This window comes from Cynocephalus volans, chromosome 2, assembly GCF_027409185.1.
Source record: "Cynocephalus volans isolate mCynVol1 chromosome 2, mCynVol1.pri, whole genome shotgun sequence".
Classification (NCBI taxonomy): domain Eukaryota; kingdom Metazoa; phylum Chordata; class Mammalia; order Dermoptera; family Cynocephalidae; genus Cynocephalus; species Cynocephalus volans.
Genome location: NC_084461.1, coordinates 114,147,984 through 114,173,148, shown reverse-complemented (window position 1 = coordinate 114,173,148; position 25,165 = coordinate 114,147,984). Strand labels below are relative to the sequence as shown.

Genomic DNA, 25,165 nt, shown 5'->3' with positions numbered 1-25,165 from the left:
CCAAGTATTTTCTTGTTGCCTTTGTCAAAGATCAGTTGGCTGTAAGTATGTGGGTTGATTCCTGAGTTTTCTATTCTCTTCCATTTATCTGAGTGTCTGTTTTTATGCCAGCACCATGCTGTTTTGGTTATATTATAATAACTTTGTAATATAATTTGAAATTGAGTATTGTTATGCCTCCACCTTTATTTTTTTTTTTTGCTCAGGATTGCTTTGGCTATTCAGCAGTCTTTTGTTGTTCCAAATGAATGTTAGGATTGTTTTCGTATTTCTGTGAAGAATGTCATCGGTATTTTGATGGTGATTGTACTGAACTGGTAGATTGCTTTGGGTAGAATGGACATTTTCACGATGTTAATTCTTCCCATCCAAGAGCATGGTATGTCTTTCTATCTTTCTGTATCCTTTCTAATTTCCTTCAGTAGTGTTTTATAGTTCTCATTGCAGAGATCTTTCACCTCCTTGGTTAAATTGATCCTTAGGTATTTTATTTTTTTGGCGCCAGTTGTAAATGGGCTTGCTTTCTTGATTTCTTTTTCTGCTAGTTCATTACTGCAGTATAAAAATGGTACTGATTTTGCATCCTGCAACATTACTGAAATTGTTAATCAGCTCTAAGAGTGTTTTGGTAGAGTCTACAGAATTTTCTATATATAAGATCATGTTGTCTGCAAACAGGGACAGTTTATCCTTTCCAATCTGGATGCCCTTTCTTTCTTTCTCTTCCCTGATTGCTCTGGTTAGTACTTCCAATGCTATGTTAGATAGGAGTGGTGAGAGTGGGCATCCTTGCCTTGTTCCTATTCTTAAGGGAAAAGCTTTCAGCTATTCCCCATTCAGGATGATATTGGTGATTGTTTTGTCATAAATGGCTTTTATTATGTTGAGATAATTTCCTTCTATACCTAATTTGCTGAGAGTCTTTACCATGAAGTGATGTTGAATTTTGTTGAATGCTTTTTCTGCATCTATTGAGATAACCATATGGTTTATGTCCTTGATTTTGTTTATGTGATGTATCACATTTATTGACTTGCATATGTTGAACCATCCTTGCATCCCTGGGATGAATCCTACTTGATCTTCGTGTATAATTTTTTTAATATGTTGCTGTATTCTGATTGCTAATATTTTGTGGAGGAATTTTGCATCTATGTTCATCAAGGATATTGGTCTGTAATTTTCTTTTTTCATCATATCTTTGTATCTTTTCTGACCATAATGGGTTAAAACTGGAAATCAATAACAAACTTCCAGAAACTATACAAGTGTATAGAAACTAAATAACAGACTCCTGAATGACCTATGGGTCCAAGAAGAAACTAAAAAGGAAATAAACAATTTGTTGAAACTAACAAAAATAAAGATATATCATACCAAAACGTGTGGGATACTGCAAAAGCAGTACCAAGAGGGAAGTTTATTGTATAAATGCTTATATCTGAAGAATGGAAAGACTTCAAATAAATGACCTAACACCATGCCTCAAAGAACTAGACAAACAACAACAATTCAATCCTAAAAGTAGTAGATGGAAATAAATAATTAAGATCAGGGCAGAATTAAGTGAAATAGAGACCTAAAAAACAACACAAGAGATCAATGAAACAAAAAGTTAGTTTTTTGAGAAGGTAAATAAAATGGACAAACCATTAGCTAGGTTACAAAAAAAAAAAAGAAAGAAAGAAAGAGAGAAGAACCAAATAACAAAGATCAAAAGTGAAAAGGGAGACATTACAACTGATACCAGAAAAATACAAAGACTCATTAGAGATCATTATAAACAACTGTACACCAACAAATATAAAAACCTGGAGGAAATGGATAAATTTCTGGATACATACGAACCACCAAGATTGAACCAAGATGAAATAGTAAACCTGAACAGACAAATAACATGCAATGTGATTGAAGCAGTAGTCAGAAATCTTCCAACTGGAAACTTGTGGACATTCCTCTCGCCATCTCTTGAGGGAGGACCGCTGCTGCTGGCCGGTCGTGGGGGGTGACCGCCACTTTGCCCCCGGCAGGAGAGGCTGCCTCACTTACAGGCAACAGCTTTGAAGTGTGGAGCAGGAAAAGAACTGTTTCTTAGCTGCAAAAGCGAGTCTCGAAACAGGGAACACGGCGCCAGGGCTGCTGTGGATGCAGCCAGGATCCCGGAGGCCGGGGCCGTGCTGAAGGCGGCCAGCGGCCCTATTCAGGATTCGAGGTTTCAGGCCGGCATTAAAGAAGATTCCTGGGAGCGCCCAAGCCGCGCCGTGACTGAACAGCCCGAGGCGGCAGTGGCCGAGAACGGGGAAGGTGGCAAACCAGAGACAGAGTGAGCGCCCAACCTGGCACAGCACTGTGAGTGACCCCTGGCACAGCTCTGTTCGGGGGGCAGATGCCCACCAGGCTCCCGCCTGCACCACCAGGCCACTCACCGCCCCAGGGCTGCCTCCATTTTCCCAGGTGCGGGCAGCCCCGCCCTGCTCGGCCATCACTGAGCCCTCCCACTTGCTTGGCCTGGCGCGGGGCTTTCTGGAGCCTGTGTACCGGCCTCCCCTCCCACTCCCTCCGCAGTTCTCTGGCGGGGCTGCTGGTGGGGGGCGTCCCAGGCCAGTGTCAGGAGGGCAAGGAAGTACGGGCAGGCCGACTGTCACTCCACCACACCCTGGACTCCGGCCCCAGGTAAACTCCCTGTTACTGGGAGGCAGATACCATCTCTGTGGCCACCAGTTTGGAAAAAAGCCTAACGAATTTCTGGTTGGGATTAGTGTGGTAGGAGAGTTCCCAGGTCCGCTTGAACCTGCTGGAGAGCAGGCTGCAGGTAGGCGCTAGACTCGGTTTATACTGGGGGTGATACAAAGGTGAACAAGACCCGAGAAAGATCTACATAGTGCTACAAAGGCACCCAGAGAGACCGGTCGTCTGTGCCTAGCAGAAACCTGGTAGACTTCCTGGGAGAGGCGGTGCCGAGCAGGGTCTTGAAGGCCCAGCTGATAGACGAGGGTTGCAGAAGACACGCCCCAGCCCAGCACAGTGCGCACAGAGTGGGGAGACGTGCGGCCAGGGAGGCGGAGACTCGACAGAAACCACACACCCGGTGGGGTCGCCACTGCACGATCTAACAGCCTGGGCCAGAGCACACGGAACAGGGAGAAGTCCTGCACAGGAAGTGAAAGCTCAACAGCGATCACACACCCTGTGGTACGTGACCCACCAGCCCAGCAGAGTCCAAGCTGACCAGAAAGGTGGCTCCCCGGAGAAGCCCAAGACCCGAGGCAACCACACACACAAGGCACTAGAGGCCAACTGAGCAGTCATGGAGGCAGCCATACGAAATTGGCAACCACAGCAACATCCTAGTTAGTCATTAGTCTCAAACCGGTGGACTGTGAAACCCACTGCCACAATGAATAAACACCAAAAAAAAGATACCAGAAATACAAAAAATCAAGAAAGTACACCACCAAAAGTTAATAAATCTCAAACTCTAGATCCTATAGAACAAGAAGCCCTTGAAATGACTGACAAGGAATTTTGAGTGATAATTCTAAAGAAACTGAATGAGATACAAGAAAACTCAGCTAGACATCATGATGAAATGAGGAAAAGTATACAGGATCTGAAAGAGGAAATGTACAAGGAAATCAATGTCCTGAAAAAAAATGTAGCAGAACTTGCTGAACTGAAGAAGTTATTCAGCGAAATAAAAAACACAACGGAGAGTTTAACCAGCTGGCTTGTCGAAGTTGAAGAGAGAACCTCTGAACTTGAAGATGGGCTGTTTGAAATAACACAAGCAGACAAAAAGAAAGAAAAAAGAATCAAGGACATGGAAGAAAATCTGAGAGAGATATCAGACAACCTTAAGCGATCAAATATCCGAGTCATGGGTATTCCAGAAGGGGAGGAAAATGGAGATTCCATTGAAAACATATTCAACAAAATAGTGGCAGAAAACTTCCCAGGTATAGGAAAAATCACAGATCTTCAGATCCAGGAAGCTCAACGATCTCCAAATGTATTCAACCCAAAAAGACCTTCTCCAAGACATGTCATAGTCAAATTGGCAAAACTCAGAGACAAAGAGAGAATCTTAAAAGCTGCAAGAGAGAAGCATCAAATCACCTATAAGGGAGCCCCAATCAGGTTAACATCAGACTTTTCATCACAAACCCTAAAAGCTAGAAAGGAGTGGGATGATATTTTCAAAATACTAAAAGACAAAGAATGCCAGCCAAGAATACTCTACCCTGCAAGGCTATCCTTCCGAAATGAGGGGCAAATAGTATATTTCTCAGACAAACAAAAACTGCGGGAGTTCACTACCACATGACCACCCTTACAAGAAATCCTCAAGGGAGTACTGGGTTTGGTTCCTGAAAAATAACTACCACTGCCATAAAAACCCAAGAAAAATCTAAACCCACTAGTATAATAAAAATGGCATTCATGAAGAGAAAACAAGCTAACAAAAACACTATCTACAACCTAAGGAACCAACAAACACAGAAACCAAACAGTAAATCAGAAAGCAAGGAACAAAAGACACCTAAGACAACCAAACAACCAATAAAATGCTAGGAATAAATCAACACTTTTCAATAACAACTCTTAATGTAAAAGGCTTAAATTCCCCAATAAAAAGACACAGACTGGCTGACTGGATCAAAAAGCAGGACCCAACTATATGCTGCCTACAAGAGACCCACCTCACCCATAAAGATTCACACAGACTAAGAGTGAAAGGATGGAAATAGATTTACCATGCAAACAGAAAAGAAAAACGAGCTGGAGTAGCTATTCTTATATCTGACAAAATAGACTTTAAACTAAAAACCATAAAAAGAGACAATGAGGGACACTACTTAATGATAAAAGGACTGATCCATCAAGAAGACATAACAATCATAAATATGTATGCACCCAATGTTGGAGCAGCCAGATTTATAAAACAAGCTCTATTAGACCTAAAGAAGGAAATAGACACTAATACCATAATAGCAGGGGACGTGAACACCCCACTGTCAATATTAGACAGATCATCTAGGCAAAGAATCAGTAGAGAAACACAAGATCTAAACAAGACTCTAGACCAATTGGAATTGGAAGATATCTACAGAACATTCCACCCAACAACCTCAGAATATTCATTTTTCTCATCAGCACATGGATCATTCTCCAGGATAGATCACATATTAGGTCACAAATCAAGTCTCAATAAATTCAAAAAAATTGGAATTATCCCATGTATCTTCTCAGACCACAATGGATTAAAACTAGAAATTAATAACAAACGAACCTCTGGAAACTATACAAACACATGGAAATTAAACAGCATTCTACTTAATGACATATGGGTCCAAGAAGAAATCAAGCAAGAAATCAAAAAATTTATTGAAACTAATGAAAACAATGATACATCATACCAAAACCTGTGGGATACTGCAAAAGCAGTATTGAGGGGAAAATTAATCGCATTAAACGCTCACTTCAGAAGAATACAAAGATGGCAAGTGAACAAACTAACACTTCACCTTAAAGAACTAGAAAAACAAGAACAATCCAAACCTAAAGTTAGCAGATGGAAAGAAATCATTAAGATCAGAGCAGAACTGAATGAAATTGAAAACCAAAAAACAATTCAAAAGATCAACGAATCAAAAAGTTGGTTTTTTGAAAAGATAAATAAAATTGACAAACCATTAGCATGGCTAACAAAAAAAAGAAGAGAGAAGACTCAAATAACAAAAATTAGAAATGAAAAAGGCGATATTACAACTGATTCATCTGAAATACTAGGAATCATTCGAGACTACTATAAACAACTATATGCCAACAAATTTGAAAATCTGGAGGAAATGGATAAATTTCTGGACACACACAAGCTCCCAAAACTGAACCGTGAAGACGTAGAAAATTTGAACAGACCAATAACAATAAAGGAGATTGAAGCTGTTATCAGAAGGCTCCCAACAAAGAAAAGCCCAGGACCAGATGGATTCACAGCAGAATTTTACCAAACATTCAAAGAGGAATTGACACCGATTCTTTACAAACTATTCCAAAAGATTGAAACAGACGCAAATCTCCCAAACTCATTCTATGAAGCAAACATCATCCTGATACCAAAACCAGGTAAAGATATAACCAAAAAAGAAAACTACAGGCCAATATCCTTGATGAATATAGATGCAAAAATCCTCACTAAAATACTAGCAAACAGAATACAGCAACACATACGTAAAATTATTCATCACGATCAAGTGGGATTCATCCCAGGGATGCAAGGTTGGTTCAACATACGCAAATCAATAAATGTGATACACCATATTAATAAACTCAAACACAAGGACCATATGATCATATCTATAGATGCTGAAAAAGCATTTGATAAAGTTCAGCACTCATTCATGACAAAGACCGTCTATAAGTTAGGTATAGAGGGAAAGTATCTCAACATAATTAAAGCCATATATGCCAAACCCACAGCCAATATCATCCTGAATGGGGAAAAGCTGAAAGCTTTTCCTTTAAGAACAGGCACCAGACAAGGATGGCCACTCTCCCCACTTCTATTCAACATAGTGTTGGAAGTACTAGCCAGAGCAATCAGAGAAGAGAAGGAAATAAAGGGCATCCAGATTGGAAAAGAAGAAGTCAAACTGTCCCTGTTTGCAGATGACATGATCCTATATATCGAACAGCCAAAAACCTCTACAAAAAAACTGTTGGACTTGATAAATGATTTCAGCACAGTAGCAGGATACAAAATCAACACGCAAAAATCAGTAGCATTTCTTTCCTCCAATAGTGAACATGAAGAAAGAGAAATCAAGAAAGCCTGCCCATTTACAATAGCCACCAAAAAAATAAAATACTTAGGAATTGAGTTAACCAAGGAGGTGAAAAATCTCTATAATGAGAACTACAAACCACTGCTGAGAGAAATTAGAGAGGATACAAGAAGATGGAAAGATATTCCATGCTCTTGGATTGGAAGAATCAACATAGTGAAAATGTCCATACTACCCAAAGTGATATACAAATTCAATGCAATCCCCATCAAAATTCCAAAGACATTTTTCTCAGAAATGGAAAAAACTCTCCAGACATTTATATGGAACAATAAAGGACCACGCATAGCCAAAGCAATGCTGAGCAAAAAAAATAAAGCTGGAGGCATAACACTCCCTGACTTTAAGCTATACTACAAAGCTATAATAACCAAAACAGTATGGTACTGGCATAAAAACAGACACACTGATCAATGGAATAGAATAGAGAATCCAGAAATCAACCCACACACTTACCGCCATCTGATCTTTGACAAAGGCACCAAGCCTATTCACTGGGGAAGGGACTGCCTCTTCAGCAAATGGTGCTGGGATAACTGGATATCCATATGCAGGAGAATGAAACTAGATCCATACCTCTCACCGTTTACTAAAATCAACTCAAAATGGATTAAGGATTTAAATATACACCCTGAAACAATAAAACTTCTTAAAGAAAACATAGGGGAAACACTTCAGGAAATAGGACTGGGCACAGACTTCATGAATACGACCCAAAAAGCACGGGCAACCAAAGGAAAAATAAACAAATGGGATTATATCAAACTAAAAAGCTTCTGCACAGCAAAAGAAATAATTAAAAGAGTTAAAAGACAACCAACAGAGTGGGAGAAAATATTTGCAAAATATACATCTGACAAAGGATTAATATCCAGAATATATAAGGAACTCAAACAACTTTACAAGAAGAAAACAAGCAACCCAATTAAAAAATGGGCAAAAGAGCTAAGTAGGCATTTCTCTAAGGAAGATATCCAAATGGCCAACAGACATATGAAAAAATGCTCAACATCACTCAGCATCCGAGAAATGCAAATCAAAACGACACTGAGATACCATCTAACCCCAGTTAGGATGGCTAAAATCCAAAAGACTCTGAACGATAAATGCTGGCAAGGCTGCGGAGAAAAAGGAACTCTCATACATTGTTGGTGGGACTGCAAAATGGTGCAGCCTCTATGGAAAATGGTATGGAGGTTCCTCAAACAATTGCAGATAGATCTACCATACGACCCAGCTATCCCACTGTTGGGAATATACCCAGAGGAATGGAAATCATCAAGTCGAAGGTATACCTGTTTCCCAATGTTTATCGCAGCACTCTTTACGATAGCCAAGAGTTGGAACCAGCCCAAATGCCCATCATCAGATGAGTGGATACGGAAAATGTGGTACATCTACACAATGGAATGCTACTCTGCTATAAAAACGAATGAAATACTGCCATTTGCAACTACATGGATGGACCTTGAGAGAATTATATTAAGTGAAACAAGTCAGGCACAGAAAGAGAAATACCACATGTTCTCACTTATTGGTGGGAGCTAAAAATTAATATATAAATTCACACACACACACACACACACACACACACAAACCGGGGGGGGGGGGGAAGAAGCTATAACAACCACAATTATTTGAAGTTGATACGACAAGCAATCAGAAAGGACATTGTTGGGGGGGAGAGGGGGAGGGAGAAGGGAGGGGGGTTTTGGTGATGGGGAGCAATAATCAGCCACAATGTATATCGACAAAATAAAAATTAAAAAAAAAAAAAAAAAGAAAGAAATCTTTCAACAAAGAAAAGCCCATGACTGAATGGCATCTAGTCAGCATTTAAAAATATATCATCATTATATTGCACATCTCTAGCCTGAATTCCAGACTTATATACCCAACTGCTTACTTGACATCACAGTTAGATACCCAATAGGTGTCTCAAACTTACATTGACAATCAAATTCCCTCCTAATCTTCCTAATCCTATTCCATAGACTTTCCTATGTAAATCAATGGTGGCTTCATCCTGACAGTTGCTTGGCAATGACCATTACAGTCATTCTTGACATGTCTGTCTCTCATATTCTACATCTTGCCTATCAACATAATCTATTAGCTCTAGTTTCAAAACACACACCAAACCTGATCACTTCTCCCCACCGCAATTGCTACCACAGTGGTTCAACTACTATCATCTCTTTCCTGTATTATTGTATCCTGGATCCTGACTGATCTATCTGCTCCACCCTTTTCCTCCATTCATTCTAGGCTCAACTCAGAAACAGAAAAAACTTTTTAAAAACATACACCAGAATAAGTCAGTCCTCTATTTCAATCTTCCAATAGTGTCCCACATCACTCAGAGTAAAGAAGGGCCATACTGGCATTCTTGCTATTCCTTGAGCATGCCAGCTCTACTCCTGCTGCAAGGCCTTAGCTAGAACTCTCTTTCCTTAGATACCCTCAAAATTGGTGCCCAGCCATATCCCCTTCAGGTTTTTAACCAGTGTGATCTTACTGTGGCTTTCTCTGACCACTATGTTTAAAATTGCACCTACCCCCTCTCATCTTCACAATCCCATTTAATTCCCTTCCTTGCTTTATTTTTATCCAGAGTACTTATCACAATTTGATACAATAATATATTACTTATTTGAGTGTTTATTTTCTTTCCCCTGCCCCCAAACACACTCCTCCACATGCTAGTCTCTTTTTGTAACTTCTCTACTTCTGCTGTGGTAACATTTAGGCTATGTATATCAACAGTTTCTTTGCCCAGAAAACTAAATAGATGGTTCACTTCTTTGCATAAACCAGTTTATATTACATACACAACATAAATGTATATGTTATACTTTTGTATAATTTAGTATGTTTCCTTTCAACCTTAGAGAGAATCAGTTACCAAAGAGCCATAGAAAATTTCTTATTAAGTGGAAATAAGAACTGAAATAATATACCTCTGATGCACATGGATACATATGGAAGTTGGAAGTCTCATGGCCTGGAATATTACCTTGACCTCATTACTAACTGATTCTGTGGCAACAATAATCCCTTAAACTGTGGGACACAATTGTCTCATCAGTAATATAAAGGGGTAGCATTACATGATTTCCTAGTCTCACATTTCATGCTGAGCTAATTTTGCTCTTTTGCTTTCTCAACCTCAAATATAAAAACAGAAATAGAAAACCTTTGAGCACAATTTCAGAATGCTTCTAAATTTATTAATAGTGACAAACTCTTAAAAAAACAGCAAACAAAAGGAATTAGGGAAATTAAATTATTTTCTTCATATGTTCTATATATTTAGCTTACTATGCAGACAACACAGAAGCAAACTCAACACTGCTCTGTCAAAGCACTCTTATCTTCAATTCAGGTATGCGATTCTTGTGGGCAGGTTACTTTACAATTTAGAACTTTAAAAATTTTATAGAAGTAATACAGTGCATATATTGCATATACATTATATAACAACCTGAATGGTGTCTTGGAAAGCTCCTGCAAACAAATACATTAATATTTATGCAATGTGATGCAATGACTAATCATATTAAGTATGACATGTAACAACTTATAGATTTTCTTCAGTTCAAGTCAGATTTTGCCACAAAGTGGTTCAGGTGTTTAGTCACCAAACATGTCATAAAACACTTTCACTTTCCAATACCTTATGGATTTTGGAATAGCAGATTAGGGATTTTGGATCTGTGTTAATTATCAGCAGTTAATAAAAAATAACTGCTCTTCTGTAAAGAGAAATATTTTAAAATCTTTCACCTCCTCCACACGTGGCATCGCAATCTTCCCAGCCTGTGTGTGTCCACATGAAGAGGGGCTCAGGTGCTTTAGAGCTCTGATTCTCTGGAAGAGGGTCTGATGGGATAATGTATTCATAGTGAAGACCATAATTCTGATCTTGAAACAGGAGCACCTACAGTATATAAAAATGATCAAGGAGGATAGGTCAAACTAGAGCACACTTAATGTGAAACATAAAACTGATAATAATGATATCTTAAAATGTTTACTGTATGGTGTGCATGCTTCCTTAATGCACAGTGGAAGTGTGACATTTCTCTTAAATGTTGAAATTGTCATGCTTTGGAAAAGACTGGAGCTTAACACTTGCCTATAAGCTAAAGACATGATGAAGAAAAGCCTACTTGAATGAGGTCAGAGGCAGCAATAATTTTCTTTCAGCCTGATGTATTGGACAGGTTCTCAAAGGATGACAAGTATTAGGCAACTGAGTAGTGACAGGAATGTGTGTCCTATTTAACATCAGGATACAACCCAAAATATAATATCAAATGTAGCTTTTCCACTCATAAAAAGGAAAGATGGTCAGGAAGTTCCTGAGTCAGCAGAGAAAGATGAAAGAAGATTTGGGGATCACTGCACACCGTAAGAGCGGAGAACATCCCAGCCAACTGGAAGACAAGACTTTTATTTCATGTTTGCTTACAGTTAACTTTAATTTTGGCAGTTATTTATTTTCCATTAGTAGTAAAGACTGTTTCTTTTCAAAATAAATTTATGTTAAAAGTCACTATTTAATAAATATTAACTTCATAACTGTATAGTTATGCACATAGATGTAAGCAAACAGTTCAATAAACCATAAAAAATGGATGGGAATGACGGCACTTTGGGCTACACTGGACTGAACTACAAGCAGGAATCATGTCTCTTTTGTCCTCTACTGTACCCAGAGCCAAGCTCAGAACTGGATCATTATGGACACTTACACATACATACATATACAAACACACACACCCATTTTTAAATGAGAAAAAGAATGAGTGATAATATATATTTATTCCATTTTCAGAAAATATGTCAAACAACCCCATGAAATGTATCACTTCCATGGATCTAAGGACCTATGGAAGTAATCTATATAATTCAATGTGACACAAAAACATATATGCCTACATGTTTAAATTAAGCTAAAATATTAGGAAGTTTTGTTCAAAATTTAATGTATATCAAGGTCATTGTAATGGCAGGCAATTCAAAGTTAATACTCCACGGAAAAAAATTTAAATGAGCTCAAGGTTAAAGGTCTGAACATCTCTATTTTCTTTACTTCTTTTTCTCAAAGTTTTTGTTCAATATATTAACCAACCTACTAGGAAATATTTTGATGTGTGGATTGAGGAACTACTGTATTGACTTTATAAAAAAAACTATATCAGTAATAAAAATAAGTTTTTAAGTTCACAAATGCATAACATATTGGGTATTATTTCTAAGTACATTGCAGTGCTTATTTTGGCTTAAACATCTCATTCAATATTGCCAATTATAAGTTACTTTCAGCCTAATGAGTTTAAAGAGAGAGAGAAAGAGTTTAAATGAGTGTTTAAAAATATTACTTACCTGTTTATGGTTATAATCAGACTATTACAGTTACATAGTTTTTAAATTGATGAAATGAACATATAGATAACAGCTATTTGCCAACTTATTTAATTACACGAAAACTTGTCTATTTTTCCTAATAAACTACCTTTTCATTGATAGAACTTTACATTGTCTTTGAATATCTAATGCCGTTTAAAATACAGACATTGGCTATAGAACCATTAGCTCTTTCTTAAACCATTTGGATTTGGCAGTATTCTTTGCAAAAAAGGAAAGCGTGACCATGTTACAGTTGAAGGGCTCATACTGAGCATGGCAGCCCCAACTGCCTTTCAAAATTCAGTACCAGCTTTCAATCTGTAATAGTCATTAAAGAAAAATATCTTAGAAGTGCAGTTCCCCTTGGATTACTGAATAAACCCAGGTCAAATAGATGCCTTCTTTTAGACATAGTTCACTGACTTTAATTATGCTTCAAGCTTCCAGGAAAATCCTTGGTAATTACCAGCCAGATTAAGGATCCTGCAGCAAAGAAATGCCCTCTGCCCAACACTGAGGTCTCATGAATACTGTTGAGATTTTGAATTAGAGACACAGCAAAAGAACCTTGTTCTTGCTCCATTAAAAAAAAAAAAAGTAGGTTACACTTATATAAGTCAGGAAAACATGGCATTTTCTGCAACTCAATCATTAAAAATATGTTTGCTACTGATAATGTTGTTATTATAAGTGACTCAATAACAGAAGGAGCCAGATATTGTCCACAAGACATTGATTTAGTTTAGGTGAGTTTTTTGGGGGGTAGGGGGGTTCTCTCTCTCTAGATGGCATGGGGCAGAGTAGAGCTTCCAAATGAAATTAAATCATATGATCCAAAGGAATTATGATGATAGAAACAAAATAATTAGTAAAAGTATACATATATTTATGATCCGAGGCAGTTGGGTATAAAAAACTATGATCTAAGCTTTATATCAGAAAGGTAGCATAGAAGAATGATTAAAACCTGACTTATTTACTGCTATATAAGTTATTGCACAACATTGCACATTGCTTAACTTTTCTCATACTTAGTTCTTTTTAATCTGTAAAATGGAGTAATAATAATAATACATATCACATAGGATTACTGTGAGGACCAAATGCTGTAATGAACATAAAGCACTTTTGGACAGTGTCTGATTCTTCATGTTCAATATATGGTGAATATTATTATTTATTAAGATTTGGAACAGAAGGTACACACTCCACTCACCTTGCTCCCTTTATTCCTGTTGGTAAAACATATCGATTGCCATTGTAAAAAACCTTGTAACTCCAACTGTGGTTTGTGAACCAGCAGCAGCAGCACCAGGTGGGAGCTGGTTAGGAGTGCTTATCTCAGGCCCCACCTCAGACCAAATGAGTCAGAATGTGCATTTTAACAAGAACCCCAGGTGATTTGCAGGCACATTAAAACAGTAGAAGAAAATGGGCCAACATGTGATGTGAACCTCTGGCTCCTAGACTAGCAACACAGATGTCTCCAATTGAAGACAAATTCAGCTTAAATTGTGTGGAGATATTAAATAATGTGGCATACCACACTCCAAATAAACAGTTGATTGATCATGTTTTAGGGTTGCTTTATGTGTGGACTTAAGGAGGTGTTGAAGTGTCTGAGTTCTAGACTTCTTTTTGCCACTAGGATGGAAAACTCACACCAGCTGTGTAGTCATTCCTCTAGCTCATGTGCCATCAGCACTGACTGCCATGGTCAAGGTCAAAAGGGGCATGTGGACCTGCCACTAGCCTAGACAGAGTCCCATCGTCCTGATTCTTTCCGTCCAAACTCTATCCTGACTCATACCTAGTCTTTTACTACATAGTAAAAAAAACATCGCAAACATTCAAATTTTCCTATTGTTTAAAGGAATCCATAAACCTAGAGAGAAAATATAACAGGGTAATTGGGAGCACTGTTAGATATATTAGCCAAATTCTTTTCTTTTCCCCAGGCAGAACAACATTATATCAAAGTCATTTTATACAGACTCACACAATGTCCATTTCATTGATGTATGAAATGCTATGATTAGCCATACTGTATTATTCTCCTCATGGACATCCACTCTGGTTAGTAAATGCATGCTTTTAGGAAAAAAAGTGGTTCCTTATTCCTATGTAATCCTTCTCTACTTTGAGTCTGGGAATTCCCTCAAATATTTTGCTCCTCCTATAATAACTGCTGTTTTTAGACATCATGATTTAAGATATTTTAAAAACCCTAAAATCCACCTCTTAAATAATTTTAAATAGTTATCTGATGATTCAAATTTGAAAATAGATAAGAGAAGTTGCAGTAAGAAAGTCTTTTGCCATGAGAAGCTGATGATGCAATGTTACCGATTCATTCCCTCATACCAGAAGATGTAAAGGTGCTGTAGTAGGACCTTTGGCAGAGATCTTCTCCCACAGGCCTCGTCTTACATAATGGACAGTAGTTCCAGCTAAATTGAATGCTCCAGAATGTTCAATCTTCCAATCACTATTAATAGATTGTTTGCCAGCATCTCGGAGAGCTATAAAGAGATTCAAAAATATTATGAGTATTAACAAGTCACCATCACTGATCAATATCCACTTCACATAATTTCATTAAAAGCATTCAATTCATTTCTAAACTGAGTTTACACTCCCTGATGAAAGACATGAGACATCTTTTCTTAGGAAATGTCCATAATCATGGCAAATGCCACAAGCTTCCCTTCTGTCCTGAAGTTGTCCACAATTCCATAGCCACATTTATCTCTGCCTCATCCAATCGCCTTCGACACTTGATATCTGTACCCATTATTTCGGCCCTTAGTCATTCATTCCTTTTTTTTTTTGACTTTTTTTTCAATTTTTAAAATTTTGTCATTACACAATGTAAACACTTTTTATGGCCCTTTACCAGTTTATTTATTCTTTAGCACATTCTTATGTTAAGGCTGTGTGTATCTGTCTAATCTATCTAATGATCCCATGAACATTGTGAAGGCTGGAACTACATCTTACACATGCTCTGTATCTCCAGTGCCCATTCAGAAAAGTGTGTGATTAAGGAAGGATCATTAAACACCATGTTAACTAACAGATCAAAATGACTCCAATGTTTATTGTAGCTCTATTTACAATAGCTAGGCAATGGAACCAACCTAGATGTCCATTGATGGATGACTGGATAAGGAAATTGTGGTATATATACACAATGGAATACTACTCAGCCATAAAAAAGAATGAAATTCTACCATTTTCAGCAATGTGCATGAGCCTGGAGAAAATTATTGGTGAAACAACCCAGGTACAGAAAGAGAAATACTGCATGTTTTCACTCATAACTGGGAGATGAATCCATAAATAAACAAATGAACAATAAAGTGAGACAAAGAGAAAAAAAGAAAAAAACAACAATCACAGTAATATGTTGAACTTTTAGAAAACTACAGGTGGAAAAGGGGAGGGGAGTGGGACAGGGAGGGGGGCTAATGAGGAATTGGCTAACAGACAGAAAGAATGATTGCATATTGTAATGATGAATAAGCTAACTATACTGATCTAACCACCACATATTGTACACAATTATTGAAAATCAATGTTGTACCCCACATGTATGTATAATAAAAAAACAAAAGAAACCCAAATTGATTTTCATAATGGTTGCATCATTTTATGCTCCCATAACAGTGACTGAGAGTGCCCATTTCTGAACATCTTGGAAGTAACTTTCTCTTACATAACATTTAATCATTATTGAATAATTACTCATCAAGTGTCAGTATACTCAAGCAATACTCAAAGTTCTGGAACCCCCAAAATGAACAACATAGATATGTTCTCTGGTCTAACTGGAACTTATCATTGAACTGGAGAACCAGACATTCAAGTAAATAACTAATTTGACATGCTGACACTGGTGGAGGAGGAGTTGAGAAAGGCTTGTCTGAAGGATGTTATTTAAAAACTGAAGAAGTTAGCTAGGGGAAATAAGAGAAGCAGAGAAAGAGCATTCAAGACTGAGAGAACTGCAAAGGGAAAGGTCTTAAAGCTCAGCACAGCTTGATCAGGATCAGGAGGCAAGTGTGTATGTAGCTAAACGTGCTGAAGCACACCATGAAGGGAGAGCCTGCAGAGGTGAAAACAGCCAGATCTTATAGGCCTCATTAGTACTTTGAGGGTTTTCCTAAGGGGGGAAAAATGTAAAACTTTATTTTACTATTAGAGAAAAATAGACGGTGTAGAGTAAATTTAGATAGCGAAGATAGGATATAACAATAAACACAGCAGCCCAATTGAAAGTAATGGTGGCTTGGATTATGTTGGTGGAGAAAAATCACAATGTATTTAAGAGTGAAATTGATAGAATATGGTTGTGGCTTAGTTGTCCTGGGAAAAAGGAAGTGTCAAGCAGGATGTCAGATTGCTAGGATAAAAAAATAAGTGGGTTATGATGGTAAGTAATAGGATGGGAAAATCTATCAAAAGAACATGATTGAAGAGAAATATCAGAAGTTAAATTTTGAACAATCTAGTTTTTAAATTTTTTTAAAGGATCTTTTTTTATTGCCACTGAAGATTTGTTTTCATTTGCTTATTAGTGACTTGCATTTTTTAATATATTAGGGTATTTCTGGTCCACTGGGGGACTTTCTGGTGCTTGTATTCTCATTATTACAAGCAATGTACTTATGAAATTATTGAAACTTATCTCATTAATCTTAATTTCCATCAAATAATACTTATATCATGTACCTGATATAAAGTCTAAAATAATGTTTCAATTGAAATGTTAAACAAGCATACATATTGTTAGATTTATGAAAAAAATGTAAGTATTCATTTTTGCTTTGAATTTTAAACCTGAACAGGAAATATATTGACAGAAACCTCTCAACATTTTGCAAATAGCTACTGCTATCTATAAGCGGATATACTTCAGACAATACTAAATTGAAAAAAAATTAATGATTCTTCCTAAAAGATAAAGTATTTCCTTGCAATAACCTAAAGTCTATTAAATATTTTGAGGAATCTTTTTGACTTAGATTTGTACTGTGGTCAGTACAATCCTGATTTTTTTTCCTGGATTTCAACACATCTCCAGGACATAGTTATAAATGAATATTTTCTGAAAATCTCTACTAAAAATGCCTTAAACCCTCTGGAGATAGCTAGAGTTGGTATTTTTGGCATTCAGCACTCCCCAGAAAATGACACACACATGTACCTGAAAATTCACACAATTTATTAGCTTAATAGCAACCTCACATGAAGAACTAGTACTTTGGGTATGTGATGTTTCTTGATTCTTGTTTTTAATTCATTAACTTTGAAAATGTGTTTTTGGAAATCCTTCTGGCTGTGACCGAGTAACTGGAATTGCACTAGCTCTCCCAGTGTAAACAACTAGAAAACTAGGCAATGTACAAGAAACAACTGTTCTCAGATATTGGACAACTGACAATAATTACCCCTAAGAGAAGGAGAACAAACGATATGATTTCTAAAATTGCCTGACTTTCTTCTTGAAGATATGTACCAGACCCCCACTGGGAAGTGAAAGTCCTGCAAAGCACAGATGATGAAGGCTTCAGTGAAATGAGGACACAGAGAATGGAGTTAAAATTGGCTAAGGCATCTGGAATGTGTTTTGTGGAGTACTGGGGAAGAGTGAGATACAGAGAAAGAGCTCCAAAAATCTGCACAGGGGTTCCTTTGAGCCTGTGGCTGAATACTAAGCTGCAGAAAAGTAGGGCAAAACTCCTCCAAGCTGGGAAAACTACATGGGAGCTCTGAACTGTGTAACTCCTGGAGCTTGAGTAGGGATGGAAGACATACGAGTTCTATGCAATCTGGATAGTGAGATCTTAGTAAACAAACAGTCTTCAGTGGAGAACCTAAAAGGTTCTCATATAAGAAATAAGGCTAATATATATAAGAAATGAGGCTAATATATATAAGAATATATATTATATATATATATATAAGAATATATAAGAATATAATATATATAAGAAATGAGGCTAAACTAGTCCTAGAGTAAAGACTACTCTAGATCCACCTGAACAGAGATTTATTAAAGCCTCAAGAAGTCCAACTGATCAGCAAGTAAATTCACAGCCTAGCAAAATGAAGCTCAACACTCAATAATAAAGAATGACAAAATACAGTCATTCATAAAATAAAATAAAAGTAAAGTTAAATAAAATACATGTCACATTAATAGTTTCCAGCACCCAACCAAAAATTACTAGATCTGTGAAGAAGTCTTAAAGTGTCTTAATTATAATCAGGGGAAAAATCAGTCAATGAAATAAAACTGAGAAATAATAGATCTGATGTAACTAGTAGACCAAGACTTTTAAACGGCAGTTATGAGTATGTTCAGTATGCATAAGAATTTAAAGAAAAACATGTAATATTGAAGAGTAATGGAAACTATAAAAAATAAGCACATCAAATTCCTCAGAATAGAAAAATACAATATCTCTAACAAATTCACTACATGGGCTTAAGAGCATACTAGGCATTGTGAAAGAAGTCAGTGACTTGAAGACAAACTAATAAATTAGAAACTAAGTGGAGTACAGGGAGAAAAAAGCCTGGAAGAAATGAGCAGAACATTAATGACCCACGGGAAATACTTGGTAGACTCACATACGTATAACTGGAACACCAGAAAAGGCCGTGGGGGCATACAAATTATTTGAAGACACAGGGCTCAAAAATTTTCCAAATTTGATAAAAATGATAAACCTACATCTCTAAAAAGTAAAATGGAACCTGATATAGCTTGATTATGTTTGTCCCCCCCCCGCAAAGGTCATACTGAAGTCTAATCCCTAATGTGGCAGTGTTGGAAGGTGTTTGGCTCATGGGGACAGATCCCTCATGAATAGATTAATGCCCTCCCTGGGGTGGGAGGGGTGTATGTGACTGAGTTCTCACTCTATCAGTTCCCACAAGAACTGGTTGTGAAAAGGAGCCTGGCACCTCCCCTCTCTCTCTTTCTCTTGCTTCCTCTCTCCATGTGATCTTGTACTCACTGGCTGCCTGCTGCTTTCTGCCATGAGTAGAAGCAGCCTGAGGCCTGCACTAGATGCGGCTGTCCCAGAATCGTGAGCCAAATAAACATTTTTTCTTTATAAATTACCCAGTTTCAAGTGTTCTGTTATAGTAACACAAAAATGGACTAACACAGAACCCACGTAGAATAAGCACAAAGACAGCCATACAAGGTACATCATAATCAAACTGCTGGAAACCAACGATAGGGAGAAAAATCTTTAAAGTGGCCAAAGAAAAAAAGGCACATTATATACCAGGGTAAAAAGATTTAAAAATTCACTGGATATGCCGTCAGAACTAATGCAAGCCAGAAGACAATAAAATATCACCTTTAAGTTGCTAAAAACAAGGCATAATAAAGCAACATAAAAATCTAAAAAAATTTAGAATTCTATATCTACTGAAAATATACTTCAGATGTGAAGGCAAAATAAATATATTTTCAGAAAAACAAAATCTGAAAAATTCTGCTGCCAGCAGACTTGCTCTACAAAAATTTTAAAAGATGTTCTTCAAAAGATAATGGTTCCAGAGAGAAACAGGTGTCTATGTGAAGGAAAAAAGAATGTTAATACTGGTAGATATATAAAAAATTATAAACTATTTGTTCTTATTTTAAAAAATTATTTATAGTATAATATTTAAAGCAAAATGCTTACAATGTATTTTGATGTTTAAAACATATGTAGTAATAAATTGATTATATGAAATGTGGAAATAAAATGCATAATAGCATGAAAGAGGAAAGGGGGGAAGTACACTGCTTCAAGGAGTTTACATTATATGTAAAGTGGTATAATATAATTTGAAGGAGACTGTAATCAGTTAAAATGCATATTGTAAATCCTAGAGTAACCATTAAAAATATAAAACAAGAGCTTTAGCTAATAAGCAAATAAAATAAAATACTAAAAAAAAAAAAAAAACAAAGAGAAAGAAAAGAATAAAGAAGAGATGGAACAGATAGAAAACAAATCTAATGTGTCCATAATTATAGTACATTTAAATGAACTAAGGGTATTGGTTAAAAGAAATTGTCAACCTAGAAAAAGATAAAACCTCACTATATTCAATTTATAAGAATGCACTTTAAAAACATATAGGTTAAGAAGTAAAATCAGTGATCTAAGTTTCCACTTTAAAATAGAAGGAAAAGAGAGCAACTTAAACCCAATGTAAATAGAAGAAGATAATAAAAGAAGATGATAAAGAGCAGAAGTCAATTAAATAGAAAATAAGTTAACAATAGAGGCAATCAATAACACCAAAATTGGATATTTGAAAAGATCAAATAACTGATAAAAGTCTAGTTTGACTGATTAAGAAAAAAAAAGAAAAGCACAAGTTAACAATATTAGGAATAAAAAATGAAATGTTGTTCCTTATAGACATTATAGTGTAATGGGTAAATGTTATAAACAACTTTAGTCCAATAAATTTGATAAGGTAAGTGAAATGGATTAATCCTTGAAAACACCAATTATAAAAACTGACACAAGAAGAAAAAAATCTGAATAGCCTTATATATACTTGTATGTTAAATACATTAAGTTGGAATTGAAAAACTTTCCCACAAAGAAAATTTCAATATTCAAATATTTAAGTAAAAATATTACTAGTCTTCCACAAAATGTATTATAAAATAGAAAAAGAGGGGCACAGTTTCTTCGAATGTACCAGAAAAAGTTATGTTTCTTAAGGTGGATAATATAAATATGTTCATTGTACCATTTCCCATTAGTTAAGAATATTCATTTGTGTCTATTAAATATTGAGGAAAATTACATTTTTATATATTCTGGACATGAGTTCCTTTGAGGTTAATTTTATTGCTATTTTCTCTGAGACTATGAGTTTTCTTATTTTCTTAATGTGTATTTCTAAGAGCAACGGATTTGCTATTAATGAAATCCAACATGTCTTCTTTTCCTTTTTTTTGAGGGTTAGTAATTTTGCACTTACAGTGTCAAATCATTGGTTACCACAAGGTCATGAAGATTTTCTCTTATGTTTTCTTCTAGAAGTTTTAAGAGACTTAGCTCTTTTGTTTAGATCCTATTCATTTTGAGGCGATTTCTGTGTATGCTGTGAGGCAGGGGCCAATGTTCACTTTTTGTTTTCTGTGTAAATATCTAGTCATTCCAACACCGATTGTTTATAGACTAGTCTTTCCCCACTTCTTGACATCAGCACCTTGGTTAGAAGTCAGTTCGCTCCATATCTGTGTGTTTAATTTCTTGCTACGATGATGAACTTATCAATTGTTTTTTTTATCAATTTTTGCTTTAAAGCTTTGAGCTACATTTCTGAGTTCATATAATTTTTAAGATTATAATTTTTCTGATGAATTGAATTATTTTACAATTATTTTGTGGCTTTTTTTTTTTTTTTTTAACCTCAAGCAATATGTTTCACTTTAAAATAAGTATTGACTTACATTACTATGGTTACGCCAGTAACTTTTTGGTTTGTATTTTTCTGGTATAGTTTTCTATTCTTTGATATTCAGTATTTGTGAATCTTATGTTTTATAGATGTTTCTTACAAACATCATACACCTGGATCGTTTTCAAAATTTAATCTGATAATTTTTGTCTAGCTACAACTTTTGTTTTTTTATTGGGACACATTTGATTGTACATATCTGTGGAGTACAGCATTGATTATCAGTACCAGTGTGCAATATATAAATTTTATTCCTTAAATGTTTATTAATATTGTTGGTATATTTTGATTTATTTATGCCATCTTATTTTGTGTACTTTTTTCCTGCTTGATGTACATTTCTTTTATTCTTCTTCTATGTTGGTTCTTATTGGTTGATTATTTTACATTTCATTTCTAAAAGTTTTATTTGGTTCTTTAAAAAAATGCGTTTAGTAAATTTTAGTCTTGCTCCTATTCTTAAATTCCTCTTTTATGTATTTAAACATATTAACCATAATTATTTTTATATTTTCTGTATATGATACAAATTTGTATGTCTGATTCTGCTCGCCCCTGTTTTTACTGTTTTGCTCATTGTGTCCGTTTCCTTTTGTGTTTTCTGAAAATTTTGTTTACTATTGAATTATATTTTGAGCTTCACAAAAAATGTTTGAGGCCTGGTTTGAAGGTGCACACCTTCAAAAAGATTTGCATTTGCATACGTCAATCTCCTTGGTAACCACATTAAAATAAATATTGTCTTGAGGGTTTTGGACTTCATAGTTACGGTAAATTGGTGCTGCAAATCCATATGAAGGTTTGCTTAGTGTGACAAATTCTCAGGGAAATTGATTTTCTACCTCCACCTAACACTAAAGTTAATATAGACACATTTCCTTTCTTTTCCTTCTGTGGTAAAAATGCAGTTTTATCTCTCCTGCACACTAAGCGGACTTTTTGCTTTGTGTAGGGAGTCTCTTATTAAAGTTCTTACCTTGCAAAGGCCTTAGGCTTTGTTTTCTGTCCACAGAATCCCGGTGGCTCTCAAAGTCTAAACGTGGTTATCAGGTTTAAGCATAAGTGGGGCTTCAGAGTCAGCCTAATACACTGGCCTCCTGTTTTCACTCTGTTTTGACAACTGAGGGCTCCTTAATTTCCTTCCACTTCAGAGGTATTAAGGACTGAATGCCTGTGTCCTCCCAAAATTCATACGCTGAAACCCTTCCTTCTAACGTGATGTGATGGTATTAGGAGTCCCTTGTATACAAAACTGCAGGCAAGGTAAGTTCACCCATATAACCTTTTTGAGATTTTTAAAAATCATAAGCTATAATGATTCTGTAAAGATATAACATATGGTCTGCCTATCTGAGGTACTCTCCACTTTAGGCTTTTTGATAAATTATTAACAAAATAATAATGCCACAGTCTTCAGAAAAGCAGATAATAATTGCAAATAAGAATACAATTCAAAGAGAGAGTAATGAAAAAGAATAATTGTATTAGAGGGGGATTAAATGTCTCCTGTGAAATAATATATAGTTTGTGTAGACAATTTAATTTAAGAATGATTGGTTTGCCAGGGTTCTATTTTCCTTTCTTTTTGCTAAAGCTATTTCAGATGAATACTTCCAATGACTTCCTTCCTATGCCTAATTTATGATATGTATCCACTTGCCAGGTCTTTAGGCTTGAAATCTAGGATTTTACTCCTGTGTCATTTTTTTTCCCTCCAAACTTGCCCCTCATCCATATATCCTCCCTCAGTCAATGACACCACTACTTGCCAGAAACCTAGAAGTCACCCTTGAATCTTTATCCTCTATCATACTCACATCCATTTTGCAACAAATTCTATCAGTTCAACTTCTTCAATGTCTCTGGAAGCCACTGGGTTTTTCCCATTCCTATCCTCTTTATTGGTTTATACAACTGGTCTCTCTGCCTCCATTCTCGCACCCTTCCACTAATTCATCAGGATAATTATTTTTTTCTGTTAAGCAAGTAAAAAAACTTAGTGGGCTCTTGAATAAACACGGTAACATATTAGTATTTTCAACACTGATTTAATCTCCAGAGTAGCTTTCATGCTGTTTAAGAGCACAGATGCTGTTTATTTTTTTAAAACAAGTAAACAACCCTGCTAACTTAGTCTCACAAGAGAACTGAGAGCAATGAAGGCCATGTCTGTCTCACTTAAGACAGACATGTGATTCAAGTTTTACATTGAATGGTCTATTAATAAGAAAAAGTGATAGGTGATTTATGTTTAGAGGTCTGTAACAGAGCAAGGAGATAGGATTTGGCAGAACTGGGTAGCAGTGATTAGAAAACAGTCATTTCATGATTTATATCCTCCAGAGTTAATGCTATATAATAAATTGATCACATTAGTTCAAAAGGGAGAAAAAAGAGGCTATGTGGAGGAAGTTTAAGGAAAATGTGTTCAAATATGATATGGACTTTAAAATCATGGGCATATAAGGCAATGATTAAAAAAAGGAAAAAGTAAAAAAGAGGCAGCATGGTTCAGTGCCTAAGAACCAAGATGCTATGGCCAGACTCCTTGGGTTCAAATCCAGGATCACAGCTTCTTAGACATGTGACCCTGGACAAGAAACTTAAACTCTCTGTTCCTTTATTCCCTGATTTTAAAAATTGGTAAATTAGTAGTGCCTACTTCATAGAGGTGTTGTGAAAATTTATTTAATGGATATATGTATGCACTGGCCTATACCAATACTTATACAAGTATGAAGCATCTTTTCTTAAATAAAATTCTCTCAGAAAGTCTTTACTATTTCTTGTGTGCCAGACTCTGTTTTAGTTATTGCAGATTGGTTTGACTATTCATGGTTACTTGAGATTACATATGAATTTTAGGATGGCTTTTGGTATTTCTGCCAAAGATGTCACTGAGATGTGAATGTAGTTAATGCCACTGAACATTATACTTAAAAATAGTTAAGATGGTAAATTTTTTGTTATGTGTATTTCATCACAATAAAATCATGTGCCATTGAGAGAAAAAATAAAGATGTCCATGTTCTAATCCCTGGAACCTATGAATGCAACTGCTATGGTCTGAATATTTGTTCCCCACCCCCCAAATCCATATCTTGAAATTCTAACCCCAAGGTTATGGTGTTAGAAGGTGAGGCCTTTTGAGAGGTGATGTGATCATGAGGGCTCTACCCTCATGAGTGTGATTAGTGCCCTTAAGCTAGCTAGTCCCTTCTACTATGTAGGGACACAGTAAAAAGGTGCCTTCAGACAGCAAATCTGTCAACACCTTGATCTTGGACTTCCCAGCCTCCACAACAGTGAGAAATAAATTTCTGTGGTTTATAAGGCACGCAGTCTATAGAACTTTGTTATAGCAGCCTGTACAACCTAAGATAGCTACCTTCTATGGCACATTAAAAAAA

General features: G+C 36.1%; 1 protein-coding gene across 1 annotated transcript in view; it reads right to left on the bottom strand.

Annotated features, from left to right (window-relative positions):
* Window positions 1-25,165, bottom strand: part of ADAMTS19 (ADAM metallopeptidase with thrombospondin type 1 motif 19) — a 265,672-nt gene that overhangs the window by 47,062 nt on the left and 193,445 nt on the right. The window contains exons 17-18 of the mRNA XM_063087880.1: window positions 14,625-14,782; window positions 10,632-10,785 (exon numbers count right to left, since the gene is read on the bottom strand). Of these exons, the coding sequence (XP_062943950.1) occupies window positions 10,632-10,785; window positions 14,625-14,782 (312 nt within the window). The remainder of the gene's footprint in view (window positions 1-10,631; window positions 10,786-14,624; window positions 14,783-25,165) is intronic.